The sequence below is a fragment of the Carica papaya genome, chromosome 6 (assembly GCF_054855325.1).
Source record: "Carica papaya isolate Zhongbai chromosome 6, ASM5485532v1, whole genome shotgun sequence".
In the NCBI taxonomy this organism is placed as follows: Eukaryota; Viridiplantae; Streptophyta; class Magnoliopsida; order Brassicales; family Caricaceae; genus Carica; species Carica papaya.
This window is the reverse complement of record NC_142314.1, coordinates 26720027-26738070: the sequence shown is the minus strand read 5'-3', so window position 1 is coordinate 26738070 and position 18044 is coordinate 26720027. Positions and strand designations below refer to the sequence as shown.

The 18044-nt window shown below is 36.9% G+C and overlaps 1 protein-coding gene across 2 annotated transcripts; it reads left to right on the top strand.

Moving 5' to 3' along the window:
- The first annotated feature begins 307 nt into the window (after window positions 1-307).
- CSI1 (binding protein) lies at window positions 308-17807 on the top strand. 2 transcript variants are annotated; one of them, XM_088206740.1, is made up of 8 exons: window positions 308-493; window positions 1188-1347; window positions 2317-2390; window positions 2962-6028; window positions 6205-8749; window positions 15114-15568; window positions 17059-17175; window positions 17303-17807. In XM_088206740.1, exons 2-8 carry the CDS (start codon window positions 1282-1284, stop codon window positions 17441-17443), a joined length of 6465 nt encoding a protein of 2154 aa, XP_088062866.1. In that variant the 5' UTR covers window positions 308-493; window positions 1188-1281; the 3' UTR covers window positions 17444-17807. The 2 variants fall into 2 exon arrangements, with proteins under 2 accessions (XP_088062866.1, XP_021912760.2); XM_022057068.2 differs by having other exon boundaries at window positions 308-578.
- The last annotated feature ends 237 nt before the right edge of the window (window positions 17808-18044 follow it).

Genomic DNA, 18044 nt, shown 5'->3' with positions numbered 1-18044 from the left:
GTTACAAATCATTATTCCATAAAATGCATTTATTATTTATATTCTTTATTTTTTCAAAAATAAAAATATATTAATTGTTAAAATACAATTTTATAAAGAGTTGATTAAAAGCAATAAAACAAGATTTTATTGTTATTATTTTAATCGTGCAAAAGCCGAGCCGAGCCGGCTTTAAAAAAGATTTTATTATTATTATTTTAACGATGTAAAAGCCGAGCCGAGCCGGCTTTAAATTTGTCGGTGGTCCAGCTAGAATCCACTGTGAACTGAAAACACACCCTACCAACACAAAAACTTGACTCTCTCTCTCTCTCTCTCTCTCTCTCTCTCTCTCTCTCTCAGTATCTATGAAAACGTAATTCTCGTTTCGGAATCCGAACAGGACCAAAAAGAAATTCGATTAAAAATCTCCGTTATCTCTTCTCCATTTTCGCTTCTTTTCTACGAAATCAGTGGATGCACTGGCCGCGCTTCATTTCTTATTCTTTGAAAGGTCAGTCCCAACGTTTCTCTCCCTCTCTGTTAGATCTTGTAGCTCACTTGCATTGATGAAGATTGTCGTTCCCGCGAAATCTGAGGTTGTGATTTCGCCTTTCTTTTCTTAGATTCTTCTAAAGCTCTTTTTGGATTCGTGCATTTTCTTCACATTTTCAATTGAATTTCTAAGATTTACTATCGGTGAGCTCAGACCAATTGATGTTGCCATTGCTCGCTGTTTGATCTGTTGTTTTTTAGTTAATTTTCTCGAAATTCAACTTAGCTTTGCTGAGACTCGGCTTTCTTATTGATAGGCCTTTATTTGGTTTCTGATAAATCGGATGAAGGCCCTATGACATCGGAATTCTTTCTTCATTTTCTTCTCCAGATATCCAGTTGTGACATTCTGTGTTTTGTTTCCGGTGCTGGTGAATTAATTATTTACTGGCATATTATGGCAGCAGAATTGATCTAGTAGGGTAGAGCCGTAAATTTCGAGTGATTCACTGACGTAGCATTTTTTTTTTTTTTTTGCATATGACCTGCTTTAATTGTCGTCATTGCTGTTGAACGCATTGAGTTCCTCTTTCTCTTTGATGTGGTTTTGGTTTGATTAAGATGAATTATATCTAATTGGAGTGATTTCCGTCTGATCTGTATTTATCTGATATTATAGTTAACAGTTTGTCTGACGTTTCGTTATTTGGCAGGGGCTTTGATGTTTTAACTCTGTGCTAGAGTAGATCTGGAGTGGGGCAGGGTTCTGGATCAATTTTATTTCCGCAATCTTGAAGTCAAGTGAAGATGGCGACTACACTGGCTTGGAGGTTTTCTGCCAGCAATGGCAGCAGCCTTGCCACCAGTGAGACGGTAATTTGGCTGATTTCATTCATTTTCAGTAGATTTTATTGACTTAGCCCTGAGTAATGCACCAATAAAAATTTGTTGAAGAGACTTCAAAGTGCTCCTTGTAAAACACTGAGTGCTTAGTTTATATTAGATGTTCTAGATCTAATTGTTCCCATTCATATCACTGAAGCTTGACTTTAATTTAAAAACAAAATGCAAGCCAAGCAAATCTTTAAACATAACTAAAGAAATACCTCTATAGTAATTTGGAAAGCAAATATGCCATAGGCATCCCAGAGGCAATTTTCCCCTTAGATGCAGTCAAAGTTCCTAATGTGCGATTGAAACTCCACCATTGCTCTTATGCATGTTATGATGCAATAGCATTGCTAAACTTTAGGATAATGCTACTGTTTATAATGTATTTGTTTGGTCTCTTTATTAAATTTCCAAATTTACTTCTTTTCACTGTTGTTGCTTTTTTTTATTTAAAAAAAAACTGTTGTTGCATTTCTATTTTTATCTTCTCAGTTGCTTCCTTAATGAAAACTAATCAAGATGTTCTTCTTTTATCAAATTTCAACTTTTCTTTCTTTCTTTTTCTGTGATCTTTCAAGTCACTGTACTCGGTTTTAAATGTTGGAATTATTAGCTTCAGCCGGAAAATGTTATTTACCTAGTTAACTTTTCTCTAGAACTGAACTTTCGAGTACTTTGCTGTATAATATTATTTCAAGAAGACTATGGCTTTTGGCACACCTTTTATTATGGTTTACCAATTTTCTCAGGACTTAGATCTGAGAAAGTTGGCTGTCCCTCTTTACCACCCATTCGGGAATGAATACAAAATTACATCTATTTTTAGAATCTATTATGGATCATTTAGCAAGCCAATAATTTATTGAAATGCTTTCCATGTTTTGTTAACGCTGTTGATAATTTCTTTTAGGCTTACTGACTTTTTTTTGTTTATGTCTTCTCAAATTCCAGGACAAAAATGGAGATCCAAAACTTCAAGAATCTGAGCCCGCAACTCCACATTCAGTCGTAAAGATGGGTTTGAGGTAGATGCAAGCTTTTTTCGGTAGAAATTTTCAGCTGGAACTATGCACAACTTTAGGCATTAACCACTTACATTGCAAAAGCTGAAACTACTTCCCTGCCTTTATTCTTTGGATGATTAATTGTCCATCTCAAATTTCTTTGTTCAATCTTTCAGAGAAGTTTATGCTCTTTCTTCTCTCCTCTATTTACTCTTCGGACTGATCCTTTTTCGGAAAAAGAAAAAACCAAATCTGAAAACTGCATGGACTATATGAAGGATATGAGGTCCAATAGGGATTTGAGATAATAATGCTCAAGTACCTCAGTCTTGGAATTGCTTGCTGATAAAAATTTTTGTTTTCAAGTTACAGTTTATATATTTAAAATCTTTTTGTGGTCGTATTTTAAATTTATGCTCTTTCTCTCTCTCTCTCTCTACTTGTAGGTGAATTTGTTTATTGGTAAAAAATTTCTACAATGTTGACTTTATCAGGGTTATCTAAAATTCAATACTAGGTTATTTATAAGAGTATTTTCGTAACATCCAAAAGGATGCAGTTCTAGCTTAAGTTACTGTAAAATGACTTGCAGAGAGCGTACTAGCAGCAGTGTGGAGGATCCAGATGGAACATTAGCAAGTGTTGCACAATGCATTGAACAGTTGCGGCAGAGTTCCTCTTCTGTGCAAGAGAAAGAATATTCCTTGAAGCAGTTGCTGGAACTTATTAATACACGTGAAAAAGCTTTCAGTGCTGTTGGATCTCACTCTCAAGCTGTTCCAGTACTTGTTTCTCTTCTCCGATCAGGGTCACTTGGTGTGAAGATACAAGCTGCTACTGTTTTAGGCTCGCTTTGTAAGGAGAATGAATTGAGGGTAAAAGTCTTGCTTGGAGGATGCATTCCCCCTTTGCTGGGTCTCCTTAAGTCCAGCTCACCGGATGGTCAAATTGCAGCCGCAAAGACAATTTATGCTGTTTCTCAAGGTGGTGCAAAGGATCATGTTGGCTCCAAAATTTTTTCAACGGAAGGAGTTGTGCCAGTGCTCTGGGATCAGCTACAAAATGGCCTCAAGTCTGGAAATCTGGTTGATAGCTTGTTGACTGGAGCACTGAAGAATCTCTCCAGCAGCACCGAGGGATTTTGGTCTAAAACAGTACAAGCTGGAGGGGTGGATATACTTGTGAAGTTGCTCCCAATTGGACAGTCAGGCACACAGGCTAATGTATGCTTTCTTCTTGCATATATGATGATGGAGGATGCATCTATGTGCACTAGGGTCTTGGCTGCAGAGGCTACAAAGCAACTCCTCAAGTTGTTAGGAACTGGTAATGAAGCCTCAGTGAGAGCAGAAGCTGCAGGTGCCCTTAAGTCTCTTTCTGCCCAGAGTAAAGAAGCAAGACGTGAGATAGCGAACTCTAATGGAATTCCTGCTTTAATCAATGCTACAATAGCTCCTTCAAAAGAATTCATGCAAGGTGAATATGCCCAAGCATTGCAAGAGAATGCCATGTGTGCCCTTGCAAATATTTCTGGTGGGTTGTCATATGTCATATCAAGCCTTGGTCAAAGCCTTGAATCGTGTTCTTCACCTGCTCAGACTGCTGACACCCTTGGGGCTTTAGCATCGGCTCTGATGATATATGATAGCAAAGCTGAATCTATGAGAGCATCAGATCCTCTGGTTATTGAGCAAACATTAGTCAAGCAGTTCAAACCTCGCCTGCCATTTCTTGTGCAAGAACGTACAATAGAAGCCCTTGCCAGTTTGTATGGGAATGCAATACTCTCAATTAAACTTGCCAACTCTGATGCAAAGCGTCTGCTTGTTGGTCTGATCACAATGGCAACCAATGAAGTTCAAGATGATCTTATAAGAGCGCTTTTGACACTTTGTAACAATGAGGGCAGTCTCTGGTCTGCACTTCAAGGCCGTGAGGGAGTTCAGCTGTTGATATCTCTTCTTGGACTTTCATCAGAACAACAACAAGAATGTGCAGTTGCATTACTGTGTCTTCTATCTAATGAAAATGATGAAAGTAAATGGGCTATTACTGCTGCTGGTGGTATACCTCCGCTTGTTCAAATTCTGGAGACAGGGTCTCCTAAAGCCAAGGAAGATTCTGCAACAATCCTTAGAAACTTATGCAATCACAGCGAAGATATACGTGCATGCGTTGAAAGTGCTGATGCTGTTCCTGCGTTATTATGGCTTCTGAAGAATGGAAGCCCTAATGGGAAGGAAATTGCAGCCAAGACATTGAACCATTTAATTCATAAATCTGATACTGCAACCATTAGCCAGCTTACTGCTTTATTAACCAGTGACTTACCCGAGTCTAAAGTCTACATTTTGGATGCTTTGAAAAGTATGCTTTCTGTGGTTCCCTTCAATGATATATTGCGTGAAGGCAGTGCAGCAAATGATGCAATTGAGACAATGATTAAAATATTGAGCTCGACTAAGGAAGAAACTCAGTCTAAGTCAGCATTTGCCCTTTCTGCTATTTATCAAAACAGGAAGGATCTGCGTGAAAGTAGTATTGCTGTTAAAACCCTTTGCTCAGTCATGAAGCTGCTGAATGTTGAGTCAGATAACATCTTGGTAGAATCCTCCCGTTGCCTTGCTGCAATTTTTCTTTCAATTAAGGAGAACCGAGATGTGGCTGCTGTTGCCCGAGATGCATTGTCTCCCTTAGTTGTGCTTGCTAACTCTCCAGCTCTCGAAGTTGCAGAGCAGGCAACATGCGCTCTGGCTAATCTTATTTTGGATGCTGAAGTGTCAGAAAGAGCTATTGCTGAAGAAATTATTTTTCCTGCCACTAGGGTTTTACGCGAAGGCTCAGTCTCTGGAAAGACCCATGCAGCTGCAGCAATCGCTCGTCTGCTTCACTCTCGCAGAATTGATTATGCCTTAACTGATTGTGTAAACCGTTCTGGAACAGTTCTTGCTTTGATATCTTTCCTTGAATCTGTCAGAGGTGGATCTATTGCTATGTCGGAGGCACTAGATGCACTTGCTATTCTGTCAAGATCAGAGGGGGCCAGTGGGAAGATAAAACCAGCATGGGCTGTTCTAGCTGAATTTCCAAAAAGCATATCTCCTATAGTTTCATCTATTGCTGATGCAACTCCCTTATTGCAGGATAAGGCTATTGAGATATTGTCTTGCCTTTGTCGAGATCAGCCTGTTGTTTTAGGAGAAACAGTTACTAGTGCCTCTGGATGTATAGCCTCAACTGCTAAAAGGGTGATCAGTTCAGCAAACTCAAAGGTTAAAATTGGAGGAGCTGCCCTTATTATATGTGCTGCAAAAGTTAATCACCAGAGGGTAGTGGAAGATCTTAATGAATCAAACTTATGTACCCACCTTATTCAATCTCTTGTTGGGATGCTTAATTCTACACGCACTTCTTTGGGGAGCCAGGGAAGTGATGAAAAAGAGACCATTAGTATCTGTAGGCATGCTAAAGAAGAAGAGGAAGGCAGAAACAGTGAATCTGGTATTGGAACAACAGTTATTTCTGGTGTCAACTTAGCTATATGGCTTCTCTCTCTTCTTGCTTGTCATGATGAAAAAAGTAAAGTCACAATTTTGGAGGCTGGAGCAGTTGAAGTTCTTACTGAAAGAATCAGTAATTGTTTTGCACAATACTCCCAGGTATTCAGATTTCTTTCGCATAATGTTTGTTGATAATGGACTGAGTAGGAGTAGAAATTATGAAACACTTGGTGTTGCAACATTAGCATTATGAACATTTTGTTTCCTGTTGTATAAAGGAAATTTGATTGGCCTTCTATAATTATTAAACCTTTTTGCTTTGTGATACTCTGCAGATTGATTTTGGAGAAGATAGCAGCATATGGATTTGTGCTTTACTGTTAGCAATTTTGTTTCAAGATAGAGATATAATACGAGCACATGCAACCATGAAATCCATCCCAGTATTGTCAAATCTTCTGAAGTCAGAGGATTCAGCAAACAGATATTTTGCTGCACAAGCAATAGCCAGCTTAGTCTGTAATGGCAGTAGGGGAACTCTCCTGTCTGTTGCAAATTCTGGTGCTGCAGGCGGACTAATCTCCCTACTTGGCTGTGCTGATGTTGATATACAAGACCTCCTGGAGTTGTCAGAGGAGTTTGCTTTGGTGCACTATCCAGATCAAGTTGCTCTTGAGAGGTTGTTCAGAGTTGAAGACATTAGGATTGGAGCTACCTCTCGGAAAGCAATACCTGCCCTGGTTGATCTACTGAAGCCAATTCCGGATCGTCCTGGTGCACCTTTTCTTGCACTTGGGCTTTTAACTCAACTTGCAAAAGACTGTCCATCAAACAAGGTTGTTATGGTAGAATCAGGTGCATTGGAGGCATTGACCAAATATCTTTCTCTTGGTCCACAGGACGCAACTGAGGAAGCTGCTACTGATCTTTTAGGGATCCTATTTAGTAGTGCTGAAATTCGTAGACATGAATCAGCATATGGTGCTGTAAGTCAACTTGTTGCTGTTTTACGTCTAGGAGGAAGAGGTGCCAGGTATAGTGCTGCTAAAGCTTTGGAGAGCTTGTTTTCTGCTGACCATATTAGAAATGCAGAAACTTCTAGACAAGCAGTCCAACCCCTGGTGGAGATTCTTAATACTGGTTCAGAGAGAGAGCAGCATGCTGCTATCGCTGCTTTGGTTGGATTATTGAGTGAAAACCCATCAAGAGCCCTTGCAGTTGCAGATGTTGAAATGAACGCAGTGGATGTCCTTTGTAGGATCCTTTCTTCAAATTGCTCGACAGAGCTGAAGGGAGATGCTGCAGAGTTATGTTGTGTTCTTTTTGGAAATACAAGAATTAGGTCCACAGTTGCTGCTGCACGCTGTGTTGAGCCTCTGGTCTCTCTCCTTGTAACTGAGGTCAGCCCTGCTCAGCAGTCAGTTGTACGTGCCTTGGATAAACTAGTTGATGATGAGCAACTTGCAGAACTAGTTGCCGCACATGGTGCAGTTATTCCTCTGGTTGGCCTTCTCTATGGTAGGAATTATGTACTTCATGAGGCTATTTCCCGGGCTCTTGTGAAGTTAGGGAAGGACAGGCCTGCTTGTAAAATGGAAATGGTGAAAGCTGGAGTAATCGAAAGCATACTTGATATCCTCCATGAAGCCCCGGATTTTCTCTGTGCTGCATTTGCAGAGTTGCTCCGTATACTGACAAATAATGCTACCATTGCTAAGGGACCATCTGCTGCTAAAATGGTTGAGCCCCTTTTTCTTTTACTTTCAAGGCCTGAGTTTGGGCCTGAAGGACAGCATAGTGCACTACAGGTTCTTGTAAATATTCTTGAACATGCGCAATGTCGTGCTGACTACACACTTACATCACACCAAGCTATTGAGCCACTTATTCCCCTGCTTGATTCCCCAGCTCCAGTGGTACAACAATTGGCAGCTGAGCTTCTGTCACATCTACTGTTGGAAGAACATCTTCAAAAAGATCCAGTCACACAACATGTGATTGGTCCCCTCATGCGAGTTCTTGGATCTGGCATTCACATATTGCAGCAGAGAGCTGTGAAAGCACTTGTTAGCATTGCTCTAACATGGCCAAATGAAATTGCAAAAGAGGGTGGTGTTAGTGAGCTGTCCAAAGTGATACTGCAAGCTGATCCTTCACTTCCTCACGCATTGTGGGAGTCTGCTGCCTCTGTTTTGGCCTGTATTCTGCAATTTAGTTCTGAATTTTATTTGGAAGTTCCTGTTGCTGTGCTGGTGAGGTTGCTCCGGTCTGGCTCAGAAGGCACAGTGATTGGTGCCTTGAATGCTCTTCTGGTGTTAGAAAGTGATGATGGAACCAGTGCTGAGGCTATGGCTGAAAGTGGAGCCATTGAAGCTCTTCTTGAACTCCTCAGGGGTCATCAGTGTGAGGAAACAGCAGCAAGATTGCTGGAAGTGTTGCTCAATAATGTGAAGATTAGAGAATCAAAAGCAACTAAATCCGCCATCTTGCCATTATCCCAGTACCTTTTGGATCCACAAACACAAGCCCAGCAGGCAAGGCTACTGGCAACTTTGGCCCTTGGTGATCTATTCCAAAATGAGTCCCTTGCTCGAAGTGCTGATGCTGTTTCAGCCTGTCGTGCCCTAGTTAATGTGCTCGAAGAGCAGCCTACTGAAGAAATGAAGGTTGTAGCTATATGTGCTCTGCAAAATCTTGTGATGTACAGCCGATCAAATAAGAGAGCTGTTGCAGAGGCTGGTGGTGTACAGGTTGTCTTAGATCTGATTGGTTCTAGTGATCCAGAGACCTCTGTTCAGGCAGCAATGTTCATTAAACTTCTCTTCTCTAATCATACAATTCAAGAGTATGCCTCAAGTGAAACAGTTAGGGCAATAACTGGTAATACCTCTATTTCGTGTTTCGAGTCTGCTTTCGTTGATTTAAGAAGAATATATTTTTGTTTTACTGTTGATCCCTATACATATATTTTCTTTTTTGGTTTTATAAGTTTCTTTGCTTCGTGGTTTGATTTGCTTCAAAATTTTCAGCAGTAGCTCATTAAAAATTACTCTTTCAAAACCTTTGCTCCTTCATTTGTATTTACCTTTAACTTGCATATCAGTTGCACTAAGTACCAGAATTTTTCATGAAATTTAGTATGTAAGTTTGACAAGGTCAGTATCTTGGGAAGTGGAATTTTCCTGCAGGCACTACTTTCTTAGTGAACTCTTCATTAGTAGACTAATAACAGTACATGTTACTTCAAGAGTTGAACAATAAGTCCATATTTTAGAGTTGAATTTCTATAAAAAGATGCATAGATATTTTCATCCCCATGTATCACCTTAGAATATGTTAAGAAAAGAAAACGTTCCTAATGGTTCTCTGAAGGTAAGCAAGATGAAGCAGAACTCTTGACCAATTTTAAGAAAGGCCTGTCTTGTACTCTCTTCTTGTTGTTGACGTACTAGTGCATTACGGTCATTGGTATTTGTTTTAAATTTATGAGCCATTATTCCTTTTCTTCAGTAGGATCTCTTTTCTCTTATATGATCTATGGAATGACACGACAGAAACATTAATATAGAACAAACAAAGCTTGAATACAATACTTAGAGAAACTTCATTAAGAACAAGAAGATCAGAGTTATCTGAAGTCTTTAGACAAAATAAACTTGTAATTTTTTATTCATTATTTTGTTTACATTTAGAAGATATATATAGATTAGTTATCCTTATTCTATTTGAACTTTAATTATAAGATATAATTATATTATTAGAACTATAAATAATATAGTATTCTACTTAACATAAAATTCTTATCAACACTCCCCCTCAAGTTGGTGCAAAAATATCACACATGCCCAACTTGCAAATCAACATTTGAAGAGATTTGTTGCATAGTCTTTTAGTGAAAATGTCAGTCACTTGGTCGTCAGAAGATACATGATATAAGCATAAAGAGCCACTAACCATCTTCTCTTTTGTAAAATGTCTATCAATCTCAACATATTTTGTCCTGTCATGTTGAACTGGATTATGAGCAATGTTAATTGCTGATTTATTGTCACAAAACAGAGATAGTTTCTCATTTTCAAGCAGTTTTAACTCCCTCATTAGCTTTTACAACCATAGTACTTCACATACTCCTTGGGCCATTGCTCTATATTCTGCCTCAGCACTGAAGTGAGCAACCACACTTTGTTTCTTACTTTTTCTATGTGCCTAAGTTGCCTCCTACAAGTGTGCAGTACCCTGTAGTTGATCTTCTATTATCTAAGGAACCAGCCCAATCGGCATCTGTAAATGCTTCTATTTTAAGATGATCATGCTTAAAAAAGAGTAGACCTTTTTCTGATGCAGATTTCAGATATCGTAATATGCGAAAGACAACATGTAAATGAATCTCACGAGGATCATGCATGTACTGGCTCACAAGACTAACAGTATATGCTATATCGGGTCTGGTATGTGAGAGATAAATGAGTCTTCTAACTAGTCTCTGTTATATTCCCAAGTCAACTGATGTACCACTACCTGCTTGCAATTTGTGGTTGCTCTAAATAAGTGATTTTGCCGGTTTGCAGTCCATCATACTAGTCTCTTTTAGTAAGTTTAAGATATACTTCCTTTGAGAAATGAAGATTCCTTTATTGGATCTGACAATTTCAATCCCCAAGAAGTATTGTAATGTTTCTAAATTTTTTATTTCAAACTCTTGAACCAGAAGTTCCTTCAACCGAGCCATCTCCTTTGTATCGTCTGCAGTCACCACAATATCATCCACATAAATAATGAGAAGAGTGACTTGACCCTCACGATGTTTAATAAATAAGATATGATCCGCATTGCTTTGTTGATATCCAAAAGAGATCATAATTGTTCTAAACCATTCAAACCATGCGCTTGGAGATTGTTTCAATCCATATAAAGTCTTTTTTAATTGACAAACTTTTCCTTACATCATTTCATCTTTACATCCATGTGGAATTTTCATGTACACCAATTTCTCTAAGTTTCCATGGAGGAATACATTTTTTACATCAAACTGCTGTAAATCTCGATCAAGGTTAACTGCACAAGACAAAAGTATTATAATTGTGTTCATCTTCGCAACAAGTGCAAATGTCTCTTGATAGTTAATCCCATAAATCTGAATAAATCCTTTAGCCACCAATCTAGTTTTGTGCATTTCGATCGATCTGTTTGCTTTGTGTTTTACAGTGAACACCCATTTGCAACCAAGTATCTTCTTTCCCTATGGAGGTAAAACAAGTTCCCATGTTTCATTCTTTATCAATGTTCTCATTTCTTCAATCATGACTTTCTTCCACTTGGGATCTTTTAGAGCTTCTCTCAAATCCTGTAGAATAGACACAGAGGAAACAGACAAGATAAAGACTCTATAGGAGGGAGATCGAGTGTCATAGGAAGTAAAGTTAGATATAAGGTGCTTTGGTACAAGTTCTCGTTCCCTTTCTAATAGCAATAGGTTTATCTAATAAATCACAAGAGAAATATAACTCATCAGTATCTTCTGAAACTAAAGAAGATTCTTGACCTGGGACAGACTGCATAATGACTTTTTCATACTTCTCTCTCCTTGAATATCTTTTCAAGTCTGATTTATCTAGATATCCAACATTATTTTCTTGATTAAGACTTTCTGTAATAGAATTCTCCCCTGAATATAATTCTCAATCGTTACCCAATTTGGTTTCACTTCTTCCTTCTCACTCTCCCCCTGAAGAGGTGTTGGGTTTGAGTTGAAGTAAGACTCATTCTCCCTAAAGGTAACATCCATAGTTACAAAGTATTTTCTAGATAGTGGATGATAACACTTATAGCCTTTTTGGGTAGAAGAATATCCAACAAATACACACTTAAGAGCTCTAGGTTCTAGTTTATCTACATTTCTAGCATGAACAAATCACACGCATCCAAACACTTTTTAGGGGAACAATGTAAGAATTTTTTCCTTACAAAACCTCCATAGAACTTTTAAAATTCAGGATTCGTAAATACATTCTATTGATAAGATAGACAGCTAAGAGAACTGCATCTTCCCAGCAACTCTTTGGTAGATTCATGGTAAATATTAATGACCAAGTTATTTATAGTATGTGTCTATTTTTTCTTTTAACAATCCCATTTTGTTCACTAGTGTAGGCACAACTTATTTGATGAATTATCCCATTTGACTCCAAGTAGGCACGAAACCCACTATTCATATATTCTGTATCATTGCCAGTTCGCAGAATTTTAACTTTACCATCAAACTGTGTGCATATCATTTTGTGGAAATATTGAAAACATGAAAATATATCACTTTTTGTTTTTAACAGATAAATCTATGTTAATCTAATACAACAGTTAATAAAATTAACAAACTATCTATGACCAGAAAGAGAGGTATTCTGAGTAGGTCCCCATACATTAGAGTGAATAGTCTTAAAATGATCAATACTTCTATTATTACTCAAATGATAAGAGTTTCTCTATGTTTAATAAGTTCGCATGCATCACAAAATAAATACTCCATAGAAGTTTTTTTAAATAAGTTAGGATATAATTTTTCTAAAACAAAAAAGGAATGATGTCCCAATCGTCGGTGCCATTGTAATATTTTCATATTGACTTTTTTATTCCCAATGGTTGCTTGATTTCCAATTAAGTTCAGATGTCTATTTAAGACATATAAGCCATCTTGCAGTCTACTAGTGCCAATCCTCTTCCCGGTTTGAAGATCTTGAAAGATGCAATGATTAAGAAAAAAATTCAATTTTACAGTTGAGATCTCTAGTTATAGCACTAATAGATAAAAGATTATCAGAAAAATTAGACACATGTAAAACTGAAAATAGTGTAATAGTAGGAGTATAATTAATGGAACTTGTTCCTGACACGGGGGTGTATGACCCATCCGCTATACGAACATTTTCCCCTTCAGTACAAGAAGAATAGGTTAAGAATTCTTTAGAAGAGTCTGTCATGTGTCTGTTAGCTGCAGAGTTTATGATTCAATTATTAGGAGTGAAAATAGAATGAACAATACCAGATTTTACCATATTGAATGTGCCAACAGTTGATGGAGAGTTAAGTTGACTCATAAGGCGCTTCAGATTTTGAATTTCTTCTGTAGAAAAGGCTCTAATGGATGGTGAACCAGGTGTTTTTCTAGCTTCAACAAAATTTGCTCGAGCTCTTGTGGTTCCACATCTTCTTCCTCCCCGACCTATAATTGGTTTTCCATGCAACTTTTAACAAGTTTTTGTAGTGTGTCTTGGCTTGCCACAATAGTCACATTTCCATATATCTCTGGATTGATCAAACTAAGTAACTAATTCAGCTTTCTCAACTGGTGCAATGTGAAGTATGACATTTCTTCTACTCTTTTCTTGTTGAACATAAGCATAAGTTTATTCTAATGAAGGAAAAAGATCTTTATCTAGCTCTTGAACCCGTATTTGATCATATTCGGTGTTCAAATCAGGTAAAAAATTATAAATTCGCTCTTTTTCTATCAATTTCTGAAATTTGATTGTATTTGCAGGGCACTCTGCTTGAAAATCTTGATAGTAATTTAACTCCTGTCATAATCCATTTAGTTCAAAAAAATATTGAGAAATAGTCATCTCTCTTTACTTTATACCATGAATTTTATTTCGGAGTTCATAAATCTAGGCGTCATTACCCATCTGTGAATATGTAAGAGATACTGCATTTCATATTTTTTCGGCAGTGTTAAGTAACAGATATGTTCTGACAATATAGAGTTGCATGGAATTTATGAGGTATGACATTACCAATGAGCTCTCAGAGTCCCATCTATTATATTCTAAACTACTAACATATGGTTTTTTTTCATCTCACTAATAATGTAACCCTGCAATCGTTTAGATTTGGTGAACAATAAATAAGATTTCGACCAAACAAGATAACTAGTTTCATCAAGTTTTACCAGACTGATTTGTAATGAAGGATTATTAAAGCTAGCAACACTCACCTTTTTTGTTTTTGTCATTTTAGAATGCTAAAAATAAGAAGAAAAAATACCCATTAATGAAAAATGGACCTCCTATCTGCACCAAGGAGGCAAAAAAACGTAACTAGATATGGTTCGGCTCTAAACGACTCGGGTTTAGTTCTAAAACGACTCAGACTCGGCTCTAGAACAGCTCAGACTCAGCTCTAAAACGGCTCAAAGTCGGCTTGGCTCGTTTTCTCCGGACAGATCTCTGAACGTGCGTACAAAAAGTTAATGGTGTGGCCTTTTATACCTGGATCTATTGATGTGCGACTGTAATTTTTTACTAGCGTTTCTGGATGTGCAGCTGCACCATTTTACTGGCACTTAAAGATGTGAAACTGCAATTTTTTACCAATCCTTATGGTTGTGCAGTTGTATATTATTACCAGCGCTTTCGAAGGTGCGGCTGCACTTTTTACCGGCGCCTGCGAATGTGCGGCTTCAGTTTTTACCGGCGCCTGCGAATGTGCGGCTTCAGTTTTTACCGGCGTCTGCGAATGTACGGCTGCAACTTTTTACCGGCGCTCTGACATCATGAAGTTATTAGAGAAAATAAATTTTTAATTTTTTATTCTTTGTTTTGTTTACATTTAGAAGATATATATAAAGTAGTTATCTTTATTCTATTTGAACTCTAATTATAGGATATAATTATACTATTAGAACTATAAATAATATAGTATACTACTTAACATAAAATGCTTATCAACAATATCAAATCTCAATAATCAAATCAATACTCAATATCTGTATAACATGAATAGTTTCTCTAGTTAAATTAGGATATTGTATTTGTAGGTGTTAGAATGCAATTAAAATAGGAATTCTTTAGGTCATCTAGGGAATCTAAACATATAATAGAGAATACCTAAATAACATTCTAAATAAATAGGAAATATGTTTATAAGAAAAAATAAATAGGAAATATAATAATAATAAGCCTATGGGTAGTAGCTTCTAAATAAGCTAAATACTTCTAATAATGCATAATATTGTAATTACAGAAATATCCCCATAATATTAAGATATGTTAATTCTAGGGTCCTGTTCTGCGTCAAACATGCAGTTAAATAATGGAGCCAGCGAGCTGGGCTCAAATAAATGGAATTTAGTTTACCATTTTATTTAACATTTGGTTTTGAATGATAACTATCTGTAGTTTCATAGTTTTGACGATTGGCATTCAATTTTATATCTACTCCATTGTCTATAAGCTCATTTCTGGCCTTGCAGCTGCTATTGAAAAGGATTTGTGGGCCACTGGAACTGTGAATGAGGAATATTTGAAAGCTCTAAATGCTCTATTTAGTAATTTCCCACGTTTAAGAGCCACAGAGCCTGCAACACTTAGCATACCCCACCTGGTTACTTCCCTCAAGACGGGCTCAGAGGCAACTCAAGAGGCTGCCTTGGATGCACTTTTTCTTCTCAGACAAGCTTGGTCAGCGTGCCCAGCTGAAGTTTCCAAGGCTCAATCAGTTGCTGCTGCTGATGCCATCCCCTTGCTGCAATACCTAATCCAGTCTGGTCCACCCCGATTCCAGGAGAAGGCAGAGTTTCTGCTGCAGTGTTTGCCAGGGACACTGATGGTGATAATTAAGCGTGGCAACAATATGAAACAATCAGTTGGAAACCCTAGTGTTTATTGCAAGCTTACACTTGGAAACACTCCACCGAGGCAAACCAAGGTTTGATTCTTTATATACTCTCTATCTGTAGGTGTATCTCTCCCCTATTTTGTTTAAAGTGTTTTCCATTATTCATTTGTTTATTGATTTGATTCAGTAATCACTTTCTTACAGGAAGTTGACCACAAGCCTTTAATTCTTTAGATCATATGAACCATCAAATAACTGTTACTGTCTTTTGAGAATTGAATGCTATATAATTTTAGGAAGTTTAACTCATTTGCTGATGGACTGCTGACCTCAAATAGAGGCCTTTTTTTAACGGTGCACTCATAATTTGTTATTCTTTGTCTGGTTAAGAGACCAAAATTAAGATTTTCTTTTTCATTTTACAAAGAACTTGGCCTGTTTAAGAAATTAACAATTACCTTTTCCTTTCTTTTTTTAGAAAAAAATTTGATTAGGACTTCATGATCACATTGGACTAAATTTTGTCTTGTACAGTTATGTTTTTACTGTGATTGTGGCAAAGATCTTCTCCGTCATGGATATTGGAATTAATTATTGTGAACTGAGAAGATATTGTTCAAGTAATTCTTCAAAATTAACTCTATATCATAGTAAAAGTTGGCTGTTAGCTAATCTTCTATTACAAAAATCGATGACTGGTACTTGATCCATCACCCAGTGACGGGCATTTTGAATTGGGTTAAGTAATCCCACCATTAGAAGATTATTTCTCTGAGGATATTTTATGAAGTATTGTTCTTCCTTTCTGGTGACTGTGGACTAAATGACAGGGAAATATTAGAAAATGGATGGATGTTGCTTGTTTGATTTAGGTTGGATTTGTGGATCTATCTTCCAAAGGAAAGTTGATGAAAAGAAACAAAAATCTGTATTTTCCTTTGTTTAGGCTATGTCTGAGATGAATTCAAAATTTATGTGGAATTTGTTTGCAAATTCACATTTATTTGAAGATGATGAAACTCTTACGTAAAATGATATTAAGTTCATATAGTACTCTATGTGGAATTCCATATGAGCTCAATTTTTATCATTTCCTAAGAGAGAGTGTTTGTGATTTGCTTATTTTATGTTTATAAGCAATTTTAATCACTTTGTTGTAAGTGGTAACATGAATAACAGGATGCTTATTAGGTTCTTAAATGTGATTCTAAGAAGGTAAAAAGAATAAGGATCTCATTCTTAATTTTTTAGGTTCTTATTCTTTTATACCTACTCAAATGAAAATTATAAATAACTTAAAATGTCCTACTGTGCTTTATAGTAAGTGTGGCTTACTTATTGCATCTGTTCATATAAATTCTATATTGTTCCAAATGTAGCTTAGCTTTTCTTTTGCATCTGTTCATTTGTGATAGTATTTAGTGATTACATCAACAGATAGGAAACTAAGGTTTCCTTGTTGCAAGTCCATGCATAGAAATTCTCACTGTTTGTGTATAGTTATGGGTCGATTTACCATTTTCTTGGTTTTTATTCTCCGTGAAATTGTGGATGGATGTGCTTACTTTTTAAACCTTCAGGTTGTATCAACTGGCCCTAATCCAGAGTGGGATGAGAGCTTTGCATGGTCATTTGAGAGTCCTCCAAAAGGCCAGAAGCTTCATATCTCATGCAAGAATAAGAGTAAAATGGGAAAGGTAAACTCAAAAAGTGAATATGTGGTCTAGAATGAGGAAAACAATAAGTTGCTATTATCTTTTCTCATTATTTATCCTTTTATCGCATTGTAATGAAGTTGGTGTCATGTGATTTGCACTTTTGTAGAGTTCTTTTGGAAAAGTAACCATCCAGATCGATCGGGTGGTGATGCTGGGAGCTGTTGCTGGCGAATACACTCTCTTGCCTGAGAGCAAAAGTGGGCCCTCACGGAATTTGGAAATAGAATTCCAATGGTCTAACAAGTAACAAAACCACAACACAAGTAATTATTTTTTTGCTTTGCAAATTGAATTGAAGAGGGGAAATATGTTGAAATAGATATCTTCATTTTGGGTTATTTTGTCATGTCTGTATATAGCCTGCCGGGGTTTTCGATTTTTGTAGTGCTTGTCCACATTCATAAAGGTAGTCATTTTATTCATTTGTAACCTAATCTTTGCACTCATGATGAAGAACCAGATGGCAGAAGGTATTTTTACTTATGTAATTCATGTATTGATTTTTGTGCGTCTACGATCTGGAGGAAAAAATAAAAATATTGTCTGTTTAGACATATTTTTAAGACTAAATTGCATAGGTATAAATAATTTAATTTCAGTTTTTATTTTTATTTTTCTGCAAGATAATAACTTATTTCATTACTTACATTATATTATTGTATCTTATCCTCAAAAACAATTACAGTGTTTGATTTCTCTGAAATGTTGGTGTTCTCATTATCATTTGTAAGCTATATGCATTACATAATTCCAGAAAAGGATATGCTGATCTCATCATAAGAAACCTGGTTTTTAGTATCTTTACTCAATCTCTTCATAGTCTACTGTTAAATAAGGTCACGTTTGTG